At 40.0% G+C, this 19,798-nt stretch overlaps 2 protein-coding genes across 2 annotated transcripts in view; both read right to left on the reverse strand.

Moving 5' to 3' along the window:
• cdk14 (cyclin-dependent kinase 14) overlaps positions 1-5,736 on the reverse strand; it is a 49,131-nt gene extending 43,395 nt beyond the window's left edge. Inside the window, exons 1-2 of the mRNA XM_053490699.1 lie at positions 5,417-5,736; positions 1,101-1,132 (exon numbers count right to left, since the gene is read on the reverse strand). Of these exons, the coding sequence (XP_053346674.1) occupies positions 1,101-1,132; positions 5,417-5,462 (78 nt within the window). The 5' untranslated portion in view covers positions 5,463-5,736. The remainder of the gene's footprint in view (positions 1-1,100; positions 1,133-5,416) is intronic.
• Positions 5,737-5,951: 215 nt separating this feature from the next.
• Positions 5,952-10,242, reverse strand: LOC128516933 (pituitary tumor-transforming gene 1 protein-interacting protein). The gene is made up of 7 exons (XM_053490617.1): positions 10,066-10,242; positions 9,856-9,902; positions 9,585-9,693; positions 9,232-9,340; positions 7,938-8,000; positions 7,505-7,551; positions 5,952-6,224 (listed from the first exon to the last, which is right to left on the reverse strand). Exons 1-7 carry the CDS (start codon positions 10,196-10,198, stop codon positions 6,175-6,177), a joined length of 558 nt encoding a protein of 185 aa, XP_053346592.1. The 5' UTR covers positions 10,199-10,242; the 3' UTR covers positions 5,952-6,174.
• Between the last annotated feature and the right edge of the window lie 9,556 nt (positions 10,243-19,798).

Raw genomic sequence — 19,798 nt, forward strand, 5'->3', positions numbered from 1 at the left:
CCCCCCACCTCTCTGTCCCTCTGTGTTTATGTTTAATTACATCAGAGTCAGTCTCTCTCTCTCTCTCTCTCTCCACAACCATGCTCTTTTTATTTTATTTATTCACATATTTATTTATTTATTCACCTTTTTAATGTGTTAACTTTATTAAGTTTTCTAAAGACGATTTTATTTACCTATTTACTTAGGCACTGTTATTGTTCAATGTGCCTAGCACAAATAAGGGAATGTAAAAGTTCAAGTCTTTCTGTCTCCCTCTTTCCGATGGACACCAGATCCCCTGTGAGACGTCAGGTGTAGAGTTTATCCTCCCGGGCTGCTCAGGCACCGGCTGTGTTACAAACCACATTCGAGCTCATGACACACTCACCTGTTGTTTTATCAGAAAGGCTGGTGTTCAGTTGTACCTGTGACCGTGCCCTGTGTGGAAGAGGGGGGGTCGTCCCCCCAAAAAATAACCCGCAGCTCAGGGATAGAGACGGTGAACTCAGCGCGGGTTTATTTATTTATTAATTCTTTTATGTAATCTGGGTGGCGGAGGCGTGGCCTTTGTAACCTGTCAGTGTCAGTAAAGGGTGTGTAGTGGGTTAGGTCAAGTCAAGTGACCTTGAGACACACATGCGCACACACACACACAACACAGAGCACGGTTGTGGCTGAAGAAATGAACTGCATATGATTTATACTCAAGTTTCAGAATGGAAAATATTCGAGCAGCTTCACAAGAATTAAACCACACACACACAGACACACACACACACAGACACACACCATAAAAGGACAAAAGAGCAATGCTGGGATTTCTACATTTTACAGACTCGTCCTCCTGAGAGAGAGAGAGAGAAAGAGAGAGAGAGAACAAGTATTAAAACTAAACAGTGGGTAACCTAAAGTGTCGGCTGCGTGTTTGGCTCTGATCTGGGGAGAAGCCAACATTCTGACACACACACACACACACACACACACAGAGACACTCTGTACTGAACAGGAAGTGGCTCTTTTCCGTTTTGGATTCTTCACATTTTTCTTCGCTGGATCTCACTCACACACACACACACACACACACACACACAGACTGAGAGAGAGAGATTTTCACTTACCTCATCAAAACCTCCATCCTCTTTCTTTAATGCTTTAAGTGAAAAGAAGTGAAAAAGCGATCAGTTACACAGTAACACACCACTGACCACTGCACAAACACTGTGTGTGTGTGTGGGGGGGGGGGGGGGGGGGGGGTAGGGTTTTTTTTGGTATAACAGCATCATGGGAAAGAATTTAGACCTCTGACTATAAAAGGCCATAACTGAATAAAGTACTGTGTGTGTGTGTGTGTGTGTGTGTGAAAACACTAAATCAAATACAACACAGACAAATACAGATATATTTGTATAGATTTATAAACAGTACAATAAATTTATTACTATAACGTTACAACGTAAAAAGGGTGAGTGTGGGGGAGAGAGAGAGAAAACCACCAACCCATCAGGAAAAAACACTGAGAAATTAAAAAACAGAATCACTGAGTTGGAAACGGATCGCCCCCTTGATTGAGTATTTTGTTGAACCCCCTCTCTCTTTAATTACAGCCTGGAGTTTGTTGCGATATGTCTCTGCTGACTTTGCACATCTAGACTTTGCAGAACTTCTCAAGGTGAGTTAAATTTGATGGTGTTTGTGAACTGCAGTCTTTCCACAGGTTTTCAATAGGGTTTAAGTTTAGGCTCTGACTAGGCCTTCCATCACTGTGTGGTCAGTTTTATTGTGTGCTTTGGGTCATTGTCTTGTTGGAAGGTAAATCTTTGTCCAATTGACAACTTTCTGGCAAAGGGGAAGCAGATTTGCCGGTATTCCTTCTATCCATTTTACTTCTATCCTGACTAGGGCTGCAACTAACGATTATTTTGATTATCGATTAGTTGGTCGATTATGTTTTCGATTAATCGATTAATCGGATAACGCCTAACCACTTCTTTAATTTGATATTTTGCTTATTTAAAAATTACTATTTAAAAAAACATAAATCAGGTATTATTTATGTATAAAAAGAAACTTTTAAAAATGCAAAAGCCACATATAGAGTTTAATAATCTTTAATTTTGACATTTTAAATGAACACCTTAAATGAAAATATAATATATACAGTACAAATATATACAATATATATATATACACTTTAAAAAATACACTGATATATTCAGTTGATAAGATATAAACAGCTAAAATAATGTAATTTTGTATAATAAAATGATGTATGCATAAGTAAAACCACAGTAAATTACAAGTTAACTTTGTAGTAGACTATAAAAAAACTGTAGAAATGCATAAAGCTAATAGTCACAAATATACTGTTATTTGCATTCGCTGAAAACCACAACATTTACTAAATGTAATATTCTACTGTTATTCGCACTGTGTAAATTAAGCTACTCATTTAACTAATCACTATTGCTCATGAGGTGATTGCGCAATGTGATGCTAGCGAGTAGCCCGTGAACAGATCTAGGGCGACTGCCCCGAAGTTAGCAAACAGTTTAAACAAAAGCACTTCAACTATACAACTTTTAGACGATGGAGATACAGTTTTTACCGAACCTGCTGACGTTTCGCCATCCGTAACACCAACACGTTTTCTGTTTAAGTGTTCGTGCATGACATGCCATGAAAGCTCGGTCTTGCATAGCGTGCAGGTTACCGTCTTCTTAGAGGCGTTTAATGTAAATTGCTATCAAACCTTGGAGGACTCGGGGCGCGCGCTTTATCCTGCAGACGCTCCTGTAACATCCATTGCGCGAGCGGCTGTGTATCTGTGTGTATTTGTGCATCTTGTGGTCGCGGTCTTTAGTGACGTGAGCAGCCCAACTAATCGATAACCGCATTCGTTGACAACGAATTTCATTATCGATAATTATCGATTTTATCGATTAGTTGTTGCAGCCCTAATCCTGACGAGTGCTCCAGTCCCTGTGGCAGAGAAACACCCCATAACGGAACATCACCACCTTCATGCTTTCCTGAATTAACTGTATTTGATTTCCGCCATCGTTTGGTGTTGTGGTAAAATAATAAAATTTTAGTCGTGACCAGAGGTGGGTACGAACAAGTTACATTTTCTTGAATTACTTTTTTTTTAGGTACTTCGATAAGTAGTCTGTGTTGTACCAAATACCTTACGCTTCTCAATAACAGACTTTACTGTGCTTCTAGGCAGTAATAAAGCCTGTATTTTTTTTATTCATGTATTCATCTCTTCCCTGTGCACAACTTTATCCAGAAGATATTTTTACAGTGTCTTGCCACCCATAGTGGATTGTTTGCTTTAGCTGCACGAGCAGGAACTGAAATGTTCCAGCTTTTCATGCTGAGCTAATCAAATGTTATGTCTTTCATTTTGAAGAGAAGTTGAATGAAAATTGCTAAAAGCGCTATACAAATAAAATTGAATTAAATTGAATTGAATTGAATTGAAGCTCTATACGAAGCTAAAGCTCTCTATAAGAAGGAGAAGTTGATGCTCTATAGGAAGTTAAAGCTCTATAGGAAGTTGACGCTCTATAGGAAGTTGAATCTCTATAAGAAGAAGAAGTTGACGCTCTATAGGAAGTTGATGCTCTATAAGAAGAAGTTGACGCTCTATAGGAAGTTGATGCTCTATAAGAAGGAGAAGTTGACGCTCTATAGAAAGTTGAAGCTCTATAGGAAGTTGATGGTCTGTAGGAAGTTAAAGCTCTATAGGAAGTTGAAGCTCTATAAGGAGAAGTTGATGCTCTATAGGAAGTCGATGCTCTATAAGAAGGAGAAGTTGAAGCTCTGTATGAGGTTGATGCTCTATAAGAAGGAGAAGTTGATGCTCTATAGGAAGTTGAAGCTCTATAAGAAGAAGTTAAAGCTCTATAGGAAGTTGATGATCTATAAGAAGGAGAAGTTGAAGCTCTGTATGAGGTTGATGCTCTAAAAGATGGAGAAGTTGATGCTCTATAGGAAGTTGAAGCTCTATAGGAAGTTGAAGCTCTATAAGAAGGAGAAGTTGATGCTCTATAGGAAGTTGAAGCTCTATATGAAGGAGAAGTTGATGCTCTATAGGAAGTTGAAGCTCTATAGGAAGTTGATGCTCTATAAGAAGGAGATGTTGAAGCTCTATAGGAAGTTGATGCTCTATAAGAAGGAGATGTTGAAGCTCTGTATGAGGTTGATGCTCTATAAGAAGAAGTTGTTGAAGCTCTAAACGAAGTTGAAGCTCTCTAGGAAGTTAAAGCTCTATAAGAAGGAAAAGTTGAAGCTTTATAAGAAGGAGAAGTTGATGCTCTATAGGAAGTTAAATCTCTATAAGAAAAAGAAGTTGATGCTCTATAGGAAGGAGAAGTTGAAGCTCTATAGGATGTTTAAGCTCTATAAGAAGAAGTTAAAGCTCTATAGGAAGTTTAAGCTCTATAAGAAGAAGTTAAAGCTCTATAGGAAGTTTAAGCTCTATAAGAAGGAGAAGTTGAAGCTCTATAGGAAGTTTAAGCTCTATAAGAAGAAGTTGAAGCTCTATAGAAAGTTGATGGTCTATAGGAAGTTGAAGCTCTATAGGAAGTTGAAGCTCTATAAGGAGAAGTTGATGCTCTATAAGAAGGAGAAGTTGAAGCTCTTTATGAGGTTGATGCTCTATAAGAAGGAGAAGTTGATGCTCTATAGGAAGAAGCTCTATAAGAAGGAGAAGTTGAAGCTCTATAGGAAGTTGAAGCTCTATAAGGAGAAGTTGATGCTCTATAAGAAGGAGAAGTTGAAGCTCTGTATGAGGTTGATGCTCTATAAGAAGGAGAAGTTGATGCTCTATAGGAAGAAGCTCTATAAGAAGGAGAAGTTGAAGCTCTATAGGAAGTTGACACTCTATAAGAAGGAGAAGTTGACGCTCTATAGGAAGTTGATGCTCTATAAGAAGGAGAAGTTGAAGCTCTATAGGAAGTTGACGCTCTATAGGAAGTTAAAGCTCTATAAGAAGGAGAAGTTGATGCTCTATAGGAAGTTGAAGCTCTGTATGAGGTTGATGCTCTATAGAAAGTTGAAGCTCTATAAGAAAGGAAAGTTGATGCTCTATAGGAAGTTGAAGCTCATTAGGAAGTTGATGCTCTCTCCACATCTGCATCATCACGCTGCACTCTTCCACATTAAATGAAGGAGACATGATGAAACTCCATAGCAGTACAATGGTTCATAGCAAAATGTCAAGGGGGCGGGGACTCCGTACCTATCAGTCTCAGTCAAGAAGGCGTGGCCTCCATACCTGGTAGTCTATGAGAAGGAGGCGTGTACAATAATAATAATAATAATAATTCACCAACCTGGTAACCCTGCAAATTACACACGCGCGTATGTCTTTATACCCCTGTGTGTGTGTGTGTGTGTGTGTGTGTGTGTGTGTGTGTGTGAGACTCACCGACGCGGCGGAAGCTTTCTGATAAAGTTCTCCGCAGTTTCTTCATTGTGTTCAGGCTTTGTGTCGCTCAGAAGCTGCCGTTACACCACACATGTCCACACACACTCTCTCTCTCACACACACACACGCTCACGCGCTCACTCACGCCTTTGTTTAGGAGCGCTCGCGCGGCTGTGTGTAAAATCTTCATATCGCTGAAGAATAAAGAAAAAAACAACTGAATAATAATCCTGATGAAGTGGATAAACTGCAGAGGTGTGTGTGTGTGTGTGTGTGTGTGAGAGAGAGAGAGAGAGATGATCGTTTCTCCGCGCGCGCTGTTACAATCATCTGGAGAAGAACGCGCTAAGTAAACCACGCCCACAACGGCTCTGATTGGTTGGTTAACCTGTCAGTCTGTGTGAGAACGTTTAAAATAATATGCAGGGAGAGGCGGGGCTTAGGACCTCCCTAAGAGTTATCAAAACCGCTATGTGGAAGTGTGTGTGTGTGTGTGTGTCACTTCCTTTTTAATTAAAGAAGCTCTAAACACATCAAAGGTAAAAGTGGAAGTTTATTAGGAAACATTGAATTAGAGCACACAATAGCACAGCAATGTTTAAAACCACACACTCTCACACACACACACACACTCGCATCAGCATGACATTGCAATTTGAATAGACATTAAACGTAATCAGGTTAATCAGATTCTTCATTTATGGTGATAAAAGCAAACATTAATCAGTCAGATGTCTCACTCCCGTCTCACTCCCGTCTCACTCGTTCTCAAACTTGCTGTACGGGTGATCGGAGTCCGACATTAAACCTGCATAGACACAGACACACACAAACACACACACACAGAGTCACTGTCACAAAGCCGCTTTACACAAATGATGTATGTATGTAATATGTGATGTGTGTATGTAATACACCGCCCGGCCAAAACACATCACTGTAAGAGGCTTAAGAGGCTGTGACTGTATAATTACTGCAGTTATTAATGTGTTTCAGCTTGAACAAATCTTTAACTCTAACTGTTGCAGTGAGGAAGTTCTCGTTTCCAGATCTCAGTGTGTTTTAGAAGAGTCACATATTTTTCCTTATACCGACTGGAATCGGGTTAAGACCTGCCTGAGACATTATTAAACTCTTGAAGGATAGAGCTGAACCTCAACTCCACAAAAGAAAAACATCCTGAGTGAGTGTGATGTGAGATCACTTTAACGATTGGTGAAGTTGAAATGTAAAAAAAAAAAAAAAAAAAAAAAAGGAGAAACTAGAGCTACTGTATGTTTAATAATAAAAGTTAGAGCATTTCCATAAACACACACACACACACACACACACACACACACACACAAATGCAGACACACAAATACACACACACTCATAGGATTGGGACTAAACAGCTATGTGTCCATAATAAAACCACTTGTTATTGAGACTCATCAGAATAAAGGCTTCAGTTTGTTGGGGATCATAAAGACTGGACTTTGGAGTGATGGAGAAAGGTCATGTGACCATGTGAGTCCAGACTGAGCCTATCCCAGAGTGATGGGCGTGTCAGGGTGAGAAGGGAAGGACATGAAGTGATGCTCCCATCATGCATAGTGTCCACTGTACAAGCCTCTAGAGACAGTGTTATGATCTGGGGTTGATCAGTTACTCAGGTCTAGACTCAGTAACTTTATGGGGCAATAAAATGAAGTCAGCTGACCACCTGAATGTACTTTTACTTTTACGTTTAATTCCCTGATGGCACGCGCCGTATTCCAGGACTCGAAGTGTGAGAGGGCGGCTCTGGGAGCACAAGGAATCATTTACACACATGAACTGGACATCAGACGTCCAGATGTTAACCCCAGTGAGACACTGTTGGACATACAGGAGAGCTGACTCTCTGGTCATTAATGTAAAAGTAATACAGCTCAGGACAAAAATAAATGTTGTAACACTGCGCCAAGTTGTTGTGCTTTAATAATAGATAAAGACATTAAGGAAAATATTAGTGTGTGTGTGTGTGTGTGTGTGTGTGTGAGAGATGTTTGTGTCCAGGCAGTGTGAAGTTAAACTAAATAGACCCCATGTTAATGTGTGACTTACCGTACTTCTTCCGGATCTCACTGTATCTTGACCTGCGCTCAGCCCTCCTACACACACACACACACACACACACGCACACCATATTCGTATCATGAACAAACACACTCTCAGTGGAGTGCATCTTAATTAAGTACGTTACCAAAAGACGTTACTATTTCCTTCCAAACACCTAGACGTACGTTCAGAAGTGCACTACTGTAGCATTAGTTTAGATAGGGCTGGCTCACACACTACTCACTGAGGAGAACGTGTGTGTGTGTGTGTGTGTGCGTGTGTGTGTGTGTGCGTGTGAGATTTAGGATGCAATTGAGAAACACTGACTCCCATGACCCCAGTCCTCGGGAGGACAGTTACAGACGTAACACTGAGACATTAAACCCAGGGGGCGCTAGTGTGCGGTCTGAGATTCAGTCAGGGCCTGTTCAAGTCTTACCGCTCATCAGCCTGTCTCTCTCTCTCTCTCTTCCGAGCAATGTCCTCCTCTATACGTGCTGACCTGTATATATACACAAACACAAAAACACACAGAAGTATAAACATATAACATGATTTAGAACCAGACAGTAAGATGCTACACATTTCACTAATTAATTCACTCATTCTTTAACTCATTTACCGATTAGTCATTTGCATAAAGCTCTCTGATTGGTCTGGAAACCCCAAGGCATTATTACATTTATTACATTTAATCTGTATAAATAAGAGGTTTTGTTAATAAAATTTTTGTATAGCGCTTTTAACAATTGTTATTGTCACAAAGCAGCTTTACACAATCAACAGAAATGACAGATTTTACAGTTTGTATGAAATGAGTGGCAGCGCGGTGGTGTAGTGGTTAGTGGTGACCTTGCACCTCCAGGGTCCGGGTTCAATTACCACGGTGCTGAGGGAAAACTCCCTGAGATGGTAATAGGAAGAAACCGTGAGGGGAACCAGACTCAACAGGGAACCCATCCTCATCTGGGTCAGGACTCACTTTTTTATGATATCTTTATGTTTTATACATTGGAGGACCAGAAACCATCAGTGAATCTAAATGTGGAGTAAAAGTGATGTTATGAACAGTTATGTGTGGGATTTAATAATCTACTGTAAAATAATCTACTAATGCGCTACTGTCTCAATGTAAACAAACACCTGCACCAATAGATATTAATTAGAAAAGATAAAGTGAATATTTTGACTGGGATTAGTTCATATTTTCACTTTGGCTGAAATAACAGCGCTGAAGTGGTATAAGTGAATTTTAACACGCTGGAGTGGTTTTAAGACAAAACTTCATCTTTATCCTTTGATCTACTTTTTCCATTTCTCATCTGTGATTCACTCTCCGATTACCGAACAGGGAGTGTATTTGTCTGAGCACCAAAGAAGGACAACTTAGTGTAAACAAGGCGTAAGATACTCAACCTTACAGAATGGGATTTCTTTGTATTAATAAGTTAGACAGAGAGTTCTGCTGTACAGAGAGACACACAGACATGTACGTGGGCTTTAACCTCAAATAATAATAATAATAATAATAATATCACTGATTACATTAAAGATCAGATCAGATTATTATCAGATTTAACATTTTAACTATTTCTACAAACTCTTTAACCATCAGGGACGCGTACTAACGCTAGTGTTATATATAATAATATAAACCTCTAAAAAACAGCACATGAGTGTGACTGGATAGCACTGTGTGTGTGTGTGTGTGTGTGTGTGTGTGTGTGTGTTACCGTGATGATCGCCCACAGCGGCAGCAGCAGTAGCAGCAGCACACGGTGATGACCAGCAGGATCAGACCCAGGATCACGGCCATCGCGATGATCAGAGCCTCAAAGTTAACTAAAACACACACATTTTGCTTTTGTAGTTTCACATGTCTGTTCATTATGTGTGTGTGTGTGTGTGTGTGTGTGTGTGTTGTTGCCCCCTGCTGTTCGTTTAAAGAACTACAGAGACACCGTTAACTTCCGCACGCACCCAGCGCGTGACTATGACGTCACTGGTGATCGTGATAACAGTGTGCTCCATTAATGAAGAGATCTTTATTAAAAGAGTGTGTGTGTGTGTGTGTGTGTGTGTGTACCTGAACACACCCCCCAGCGGGCCTGAGACAGTTTACACACTGAGGCAGGAGGCAGCAGATGAGACACGGGATAAAGTGTACAGGTGTTATTAGTGTAACACCACAAACACTGAGGAGAACACACACACACACACACAGACACACACACACACAGACACACACACACACACACACACACACACACACAGACACACACAGGGGTGTAAATATAAACACATCATAAGTGAGTGAAGTGATTAATATGAGCTGAAATGTTACAGGAGTTCCTCACAGAGACATTCTTCAGGCAGGAGTCACAGCTGGAGGCAGAGCTGCACGCTGAAACACAACAACAACAACAGTAAACAACAACAACAAGAGTGTAAACAACAATAACCAAGGTTACTTCCGGTTTATCTAACATGAGTGAGAGTCTGAGGTGGGTTAGAACAACAACAGAACAGAGTGTGTGTGTGTGTGTGTGTGTGTGTGTGTTACTCACGGTGTGTGACAGGAGGTAGTGTGGGTGACGGTGTGACGGAGTGAGCGGAGTGAATAAACCCCACACACACACACACTGCACACAGAACTCCTGTAAGGTTTATGAACTGAACAATGACTTTAATCTTCTCCATGGTTCCGGTTCTGCTCCTGGTTCCGGTTCTGCTCCAGCGACGCGTTCACGCGCTGCGACTCACAAACACAGACAGATGGCGGAGGCCGTAAACACACGTCACAATAAAAGTCTCCTGACGGAACTTCAAAATAAAAGCCTGTGAGACTCGGAAATGTCATTTAAACAACAAACATTTAGAGATTTAAAATGGAGTAAACATTATGGTACAGTGAATAAACGTTTATACTGTTATATATATATATATATATATATATACAGTACAGGCCAAAAGTTTGGACACACCTCCACTCATCCAATGTGTTTTCTTTATTTTTCTGACTGTTTACAGTTTGTAGTAAATTCTCACTAAAGGCATCAAAACTATGAATAAACACATGTGTACTTATGTCCTTAACAAACAAAGGAGAAAAAACATGTTTTATTTTCTAGTTTCTTCAAAATAGCCGCCCTCAGCTTAATTCAATTCAGTTTGTCATTGTCGCAAAGCAGCTTTACACACTCATAAGAATTATTAAAGTTTGTATGAAATGTGAGTGTGTGTGCAGTGGCGGTTCTACACTGAATTGCTCCCCGGGCGAGACCCCCTCCTGCCCCGCCCCTGCCCCCCCTGCCCCTAGAAAAACCTGACAAAACTTCACATTTCGTACACACCACACGTTTTATTGTAGTAATACTACATGTTGAAGATGTAATGGATTTAATGGTTATAATGGGAATTGTATTGGTTTAAATGGTAAGTATAACAATGTCTGCTGGTATATGATGGATTCTATTGGTGGGTGGTCTGGTAAATCCTATTGGAAAAGTGTCCAAAACACACTACAATAAGGAATTTTGTAATAGTTTCACTGGAAAATGTTAATAGTTCATAATGGTATTTAATAGAAACCATTAGAACTTCTGTGATGGTTTGTATATTAGGCTTTTATTGTGTTTTTTTAGCATGGTAGGCATAGCAAGCATCATAAACAAGAAGTCTAACACACCTAAGAGTTAACGTTATATCACTAATGAACATAATGACATGAATACCTTAATCATACATTTACATTTACATTTAGGCATTTGGCAGACGCTCTTATCCAGAGCGACTTACAAAAAGTGCTTTAATGTTTACATAATCATACAGAGAGAACATTTCTGTGTATCTTTATCTTTTACCCGTTTCTCCTCATCTTCTTTTCTTTTTTCCCTAAACTGGGCACCTGACAGCTTTGGCCTTTTTCTCTCCGTCGCTGTGTTTACTTTGTAATCGACAGATTCAACAATCAACAGATTTTCCCCAACGCTGTCACTCACGACCAGAAGTCAAGATTAAACTGATTCACCTCCACATCATAATCGTTTTTATTACCTATTTTTATTAACCGTTTCACACAATTAAATAAATGAAAAAAGTGCAAATTATTGGTCTGTGTTTATAGTATTTTGAATGAAATGTGCGTTATTTGTAAGAAAGTCGGGTGTCACTGACATAATTCATCCCCGGTCCCTCCTTGTCCGCTTCATTTGGGAGAGGTGGACTGTAACCAGTACTATTGTACTACGTACCCAACCATCCAGGACCACCTTCGTAATGCTGTACTGTAATGTAATGCTGGTGTTATTTTATTTTATCAATTAACTCATGTCACCTGTTAAATCAGTCTTTTATAATTATTGATAATTCACTCTAAGCTGCATGAATGGATGAATTGAGAGCCATGATTTTCGATTCTTTACAAGATAAACTTACTAGATAAATCAACATTTTTAACTAATCCCTTGAATGAATAAATGAATGTATGAAGTACATTTTTAGCAACCACTTGTCTCCACCTCCTGATATAATTGATCTTTATTTGAAGCTAAAGTCACTTTCAAAATGTTTCTTATTTTCAAAAATTCTATTTTGGTTTGTATTGTAGATGTTAGTGTTTATCTCAGAAATACACACTTTTATCCCAGTACATCTCATAATAGTGGCTAATATGACCCAATATATGTTCAGTGATACTTCAAATTATATGTTTAAATAGCATTGATTTCTGTATTGTGTTATATTTTTATACTAGTAACTGGTACTAAAAATGTATCTCTACATTAATGAGCCAATGTATTATGATGTGGGCTGCTGTGGGACAGGAAGTCCAGGGACACTTTTTGGTCCCAGTCCGCCCCGTCTCCTAATTCGAATTATTGTAAGGAAATCATATTGTTAGAATTAATGGTGACTGAAGAGACTGTTTGTGAATCTGTTAAATAAAACCTATAAATGACACCCGCTCTCTGGCTCAGTGACGCACCAAAGCGATTTTGAAATCGTGCAATTTTAATCCATTATGTTATAAATATTTGAGCTGTTAATGAAATAAAAGCAAATCTGGTGGCATTTAGATCTATCAGAATACCCTGTGACCCATAGAAACATCTATTCTCCAAATTAAAAACTGTGACTGTCTTGATTGCCAAACATGTGATGAGGGTGAAGTGTTTATAAAGATGATAAACTGGTTAACTGTGTTATTTCTGGCGAAGTTTATTAATGAAACATTATGAAATAAAGTAATAACTAAGACATGCATCCTGTTTTTGGTTTGAGTCGGTAAAACTACATTTACGTTGTAATTAACTCAAATTGTGTAAAAGGTGTGTAAAGCTGAGCTACTTGAGTGGCGCGCTCCTGCAGGGCTGTGATCGGTCGAATGATGAGGTCGCATCTGATTGGCTAAAGAGCACGAGTGACCCACGTTGCTGCCAGCAAAGTCTCAAAAATACACACACACACACACACACACAAATCCAGGGATATTCACACATAAAAGACGATTTTCACATTCACAGTCCATCATACACTCGTCAATTTAAAAAATTCCAAATTTTGTACACAGTTCTATATCTGTGAATTGTGTTTTGCATTTGTGAATTCAAAATTCTAATTTTATTAAAATTAAAATTTTATTTGTCACATACACAGTCATACACAGTACGATATGCAGTGAAATGCTTAGACAACTGCTCATGACCTAAGTATAAAAGAATATGAATAGGATATGAAATAAATATAAAAATTAAAATAAAGGGTAAGTTTAACTAGCGAGAATAATATATATATACAATAAAAGATAAAAATAAAATAACTGTACACAAAAATACACAATATAGAAAATATATGGAGAATATATGAAAAAATGTAGAACAATAAGAGCAGCTGAATAAATGGTAATAAAAGAATGGTAATGTTCATGATTGTGCAATCCACATATTTAAAGTGACTTATGCAGTGCAAATATGCTTAAAGTGATTTATTTAAAGTGACATGTGAAATGTACAGTGGTGTGAAAAACTATTTGCCCCCTTCCTGATTTCTTATTCTTTTGCATGTTTGTCACACAAAATGTTTCTGATAATCAAACACATTTAACTATTCTAGTCAAAGATAACATAATTGAACACAAAATGCAGTTTTTAAATGATGGTTTTTATTATTTAGGGAGAAAAAAAATCCAAACCTACATGGCCCTGTGTGAAAAAGTAATTGCCCCCTGAACCTAATGACTGGTTGAGCCACCCTTAGCAGCAATAACTGCAATCAAGCGTTTGCGATAACTTGCAACGAGTCTTTTACAGCGCTCTGGAGGAATTTTGGCCTGTGAGGTGTTTTGGGTCATTGTCCTGCTGCAGCACCCAAGATCGCTTCAGCTTGAGTTGACGAACAGATGGCCGGACATTCTCCTTCAGGATTTTTTGGTAGACAGTAGAATTCATGGTTCCATCTATCACAGCAAGCCTTCCAGGTCCTGAAGCAGCAAAACAACCCCAGACCATCACACTACCACCACCATATTTTACTGTTGGTATGATGTTCTTTTTCTGAAGTGCTGTGTTACTTTTACGCCAGATGTAACGGCACCTACCAAAAAGTTCAACTTTTGTCTCGTGGGTCCACAAGGTATTTTCCCAAAAGTCTTAGCAATCATTGAGATGTTTTTTAGCAAAATTGAGATGAGCCTTAATGTTCTTTTTGCTTAAAAGTGGTTTGCGCCTTGGAAATCTGCCATGCAGGCCGTTTTTGCTCAGTTTCTTTCTTATGCTGGAGTCCCAAAGCTTTAGAAATGGCTTTATAACCTTTACCAGACTGATAGATCTCAATTACTTTTGTTCTCATTTGTTCCTGAATTTCTTTGGATCTTGGCATGATGTCTAGCTTTTGAGGTGCTTTTGGTCTACTTCTCTGTGTCAGGTAGCTCCTATTTAAGTGATTTCTTGATTGAAACAGGTGTGGCAGTAATCAGGCCTGGGGGTGACTACAGAAATTGAACTCAGGTGTGATAAACCACAGTTAAGTTATTTTTTAACAAGTCGGGCAATCACTTTTTCACACAGGGCCATGTAGGTTTGGATTTTTTTCCCTAAATAATAAAAACCATCATTTAAAAACTGCTTTTTGTATTCAATTATGTTATCTTTGACTGATAGTTAAATGTTTTTGATGATCAGAAACATTTTGTGTGACAAACATGCAGAAGAATAAGAAATCAGGAAGGGGGCAAATAGTTTTTCACACCGCTGTATACTATGAATTTTTTTTTTCATGCACGTGAATAGGGTTTCACACATGTAAATTGGGATACGCACCCTGAGTTCACTTTAATAAACAAGTGTTTTGATATATATGAACATGATTCCAGAACAAATTATAATTGTAATCAGCGTAATCCAAGGTTCCAGTGTAGTCCTGGTTTTTTTTTGTTTTTTTTATTGAGCGAACTGTCCTCTCCTGGCTCAGATTTTATTTGATGAATCATTATTTTTTAGATTTAAATGACTATTTCACATGTACTAGGGTTAGGGTTGAGGCACAATCTCTCCCTCCATTTGGTAAAGCCGACCACGCCGCCATCTTCCTCATGCCAAAATACAAACAAAGGCTGAAACAGGAAGTTCCGGTTCAGAGGGAGGTCGCGCGCTGGACGGACCAATCGGTGGCCACATTACAGGACGCACTCGATGACGCAGACTGGGACATGTTCCGAAACAGCTCCGATGGTGACGTCAGCGTGTTTACGGAAGCGGTTGTGGGATTCAATGGGAAATTAGCGGACGATACCATAGAGAAAAAGACTATCATAACGTTTCCCAACCAGAAGCCGTGGGTGGATAAAACCATCCGCGACGATCTGAGATCTCGCACCACTGTCTACAACACGGGACTCGCGTCGGGGGACATGGAACCGTACAAGGCTGCGTCATACAGCGTCCGGAAGGCAGTGAAAGAGGCGAAGCAGCGCTACGGGAGAAAACTAGAGTCACAACTCCAACAGAGTGACTCTAGGAGCCTGTGGCAGGGATTAAGGACAATTACGGACTATAAAACACCAACAACCGGTATGACGGACGCGGACGTGACTCTGTCAGACGAGCTGAACACCTTCTATGCTCGCTTCGAGGCTGCAGCTAAAGACGCTAGCGATGCTAATGCCAGACAGGAAGACACTGCCAGCACCGGAAACGCGTTCATCATCACCCAGCATTACGTGAGGAGAGCCTTCAAGAGAGTGAACACAAGGAAAGCAGCAGGACCAGACGGCATCTCAGGCCGTATTCTCAGAGCCTGCGCAGACCAGCTAGCACCTGTGTTCACAGAGATATTCAACCTCTCCTTATCTCAGTCGGTGATCCCCACATGCTTTAAAGAGTCCATCATTGTTCCTGTTCCGAAGAAACCTCATCCTGCTTCTCTCAATGACTATCGCCCTGTAGCCCTCACCTCAGTAGTGATGAAGTGCTTTGAACGCCTGGTCAAAGACTTCATCATTTCTTCACTACCGGACACACTCAACCCACTACAGTTTGCCTACCGCCAGAACCGTTCCACAGACGATGCAATCTCTCATCTCCTCCACACATCACTTACTCACCTGGACACTAGGAAAGGGAATTATGTTAAAATGCTCTTCATCGACTACAGCTCTGCATTTACAGTATTTCTGAATTGCTTAAGCACTAAAATCCATTTGCAAAACTAAAGTTGCAAGTGTACAAACCACTTTATTGATTGAATCAGACAGATTCAATCAGAACTTTAAACACTTCTCATGTGGTTAGACACAACTAGCAAATCGGAATCAGTCTTGGTGCCAAACTGTAAACACATTGTCATTAAACAAGGCACATGTAGCATTGTGGTGCACTTCAACTCAGAATGGCACAACACAGCCCCAAAAGTGAAACACAAGCAACACACTGTTGTCATCAGTAACACACAAGCACTCAAAATTTAACACACCTGTTTCAAATTAGTAATGTGTTGCACCTAATCAATAATCAGGATATAAAGCCATGTCAAATACAAATGGCATGTGTGATTTTCACAATGGAGGGCAGGAGAGAAGGAGGAAGTGGAAGTGGACAAGGAGGAGGAGGAAAAGACAGAGGAGGAAACAGAACAGGAAGAAACAGAGGAGACAGAGGAGGAAGAGACAGAGGAAACAGAGGAGGAGGAGACAGAGGAGGAAGAGGAGACAGAGGAGGAGGAAGAAAAAGAGCCATCATTTCCAATGAAATTAGAGCAACAATCATACACAATGTTCTGGTTCATGGAATGTTCTGGTTCATTGTCAGGACATTCAGAGAAGAGAACAGGTAAGTGCACTATCATTTGTGGTCCCTCAAACTTACAGTATAGTATGTACAGTTGTGGAACGTCTCAGTAAATTACTGTAACATATCTCTAAAAATTTCTAGCAGTATTACAGTAAAACTAATAGTAGTACTATAAATAATAGTATTTTATGTATTGTACATATTTGATGACATTTCAATGCATTAGGCCTGTCTATACAATTCTAACAAGAGGTTTTATTTGCTAGAATTGAAAGACATTCAATGCCACATGCCGGTGGAAGGAGGGGTATGTTCTCACAACAGCAGGAGACCATTATTGTCAATATGATCCTTCAAAATAATCTCATTCGTCTGCGTGAAATACAACAGCGAGTTGAGGAAGACAAGGTGAACTTTGAAGGAATCAACAGTGTGAGTCTCTCCACAATTGACCGTGTCCTGAAACGCAACCTGATAAGTCTCAAACAAGCCTACAGAGTACCATTTGAGAGAAATTCTGAAAGGGTAAAAGAGCTACGATATCAATATGTACAAGTAAGTGATCATGTCCAGAGACTGCACAGCACTATTGAGTTACTCTACATCTTTACTGTGTTGAATGTAATACAGCACATGTATGTAGAGGCATGAAGCCTGGAATGCTATGTAATTTACGTTACTTCAAAAATAATTTTTTTTGTTCTTTTCTATAGAGAAAAGAAATGGCTTCAATCTCACCAAGAGGAGATGGAGAGGCTGCAACATTATTGGTCAACGTACCATTGTAGAGTTGCCAGGGCAGCGCGGTGGCAACGTGACAATATGTGCTGCCATTAGCAGCTACGGGGTTATTCACCGCCATGTGTCTTTAGGACCTTACAACACTGCCCAGCTTCTAACGTTTCTGTATGCTCTACAGGAAGCATTACTGAGACGTGAAGAGAGAGGTGAGCAGGCAGAACATCCCATGTATGTGGTAATCTGGGACAATGTGAACTTTCACCGTGGTCCTAGAATCCATGAGTGGTTTGAAAATAACCCACGTTTTATAAATGTGTGCCTCCCACCATACTCGCCCTTCCTTAATCCCATTGAAGAATTTTTTTCTGCATGGAGGTGGAAGGTCTATGACAGAAATCCTTATGCACAGGAAAATCTCATTCAGTCAATGGATGCTGCATGTGACGACATTGGAGTGGAAGCGATTCAAGGTTGGATTCGGCATGCTAAAGGATTCTTTCCCCGTTGTTTAGCAAGGGACAGGATTGCCTGTGAATTTGATGAGATCCTGTGGCCTGACCATGCCCAGAGGCATGATGCTGAGGCAGAATGATTCCAAGACATTGCTTGCTATCGATCTGATGCATTTTTTGTTTGTAACTACATTTATATGTGTGCAGGATTGTGCAAATACTTTATAATAAATACATTTTCCCCCTGCTTTGCCCTGAGTGCAGTGTTTTGCATTTATCTCTGTAGTGTGTAATGACTGCTGTGTAGTGTTATCTGAAAACAGTGTTTGGTTTTGGGTAAAGATAACATAGTTCTGAATCAATTGTTTGATATAGCAAGACAAGTCAAAGGTTTTGACATTGTAGCTTAAGTTTGGTGATTTGTGTTTAAAGTTTTGAGGAAGTGAGAGAAACATTCAAAAAATGTGTTTTAGCAGTACAGACATACTGTAATACCATAATTCCCTCCACACTCACCACCAAGCTGGAGCACCTGGGACTCAGCTCATCCATGTGTCAGTGGATCTCCAATTTTCTGACTGGCAGACCACAGGCAGTAAGGATGGGCGGACATGTCTCAGCCTTACTCTCAGCAATGGAACCCCCCAGGGTTGTGTTCTGAGCCCCCTGCTGTACTCTTTGTACACCCACGACTGCGTGGCCACTACGAACTCCACCGCCGTCATCAAGTTTGCTAACGACACTGTCGTGGTGGGCCTGATCACCAACAATGATGTGTCGGCCTACCTAGAGGAGATTGTAAATCTGGAAAACTGGTGCCAGAGGAACAATCTCCTCCTGAACGTCAGCAAGACAAAGGAGCTGATAGTGGACTTTAGTACAAAGCAGGAGAAAAACTACCAGACCCCCATCATCAACAGGAGCCCAGTGGAGAGAGTGGACAGCTTCCGATACCTCGGTGTTCACATTACGCAGGACCTGTCATGGTCCTTTCACATCAACACCATGGTAAAAAAGGCCCGGCAGTGTCTCTACCACCTCAGACGCTTGAGAGACTTTAGACTGCCCTCTAAGGTGCTCAGGAATTTCTACTCCTGTACCATAGAGAGCATCCTGACGGGAAACATTATGACCTGGTTTGGAAACAGCACTATGCAGGACAGACGAGCTCTATAGAGCATGGTGCGATCAGCTGAGCGCTTCATCCGCACCGAGCTCCCTGACCTGCACTTGATCTACAGCAAGCGGTGCTTCTGGGAAGCTATTCCGCTCCCTGAAGGCCAACACAGAGAGACTGAGGAGGAGCTTCTTCCCGCAGGCGATAAGGTCTCTCAATCACATCACACCACACAGGAGTAATGTCTTTTAAACATTGACACTGACTGGACAATCATGGACACATTCATGTAATACATTTTTACATATCTGATGCCATTGCACATGACACTTTGACACTTTGCCACTCTGACACTTTAAGACATTTTAATGCCACTTTAAAACATTTTTAAAATTTTATATATATATATTTTCCCCCATATCCCTATATTTTATATTTTGTGATATTTTTACATGCCCTTATTTGTACAGTTTGTTTATTTTACTAGTTACATTTATTTTCCTTTGTATTTAATTTCTTTTATAAATATTTATTCCTTATATATAGTTTTTTATTTTCTTTTTAAGGTCACCGGCGGTCGTATAAGCATTTCATTGCATATCGTACTGTGTATGACTGTGTATGTGACAAATAAAATTTGAATTTAAATTTAAATTTAAGCAAAGTGTGGTGTTCCACAGGGTTCTGATTTAGGGCCACTGCT

This window comes from Clarias gariepinus, unplaced genomic scaffold, assembly GCF_024256425.1.
Source record: "Clarias gariepinus isolate MV-2021 ecotype Netherlands unplaced genomic scaffold, CGAR_prim_01v2 scaffold_30, whole genome shotgun sequence".
Classification (NCBI taxonomy): domain Eukaryota; kingdom Metazoa; phylum Chordata; class Actinopteri; order Siluriformes; family Clariidae; genus Clarias; species Clarias gariepinus.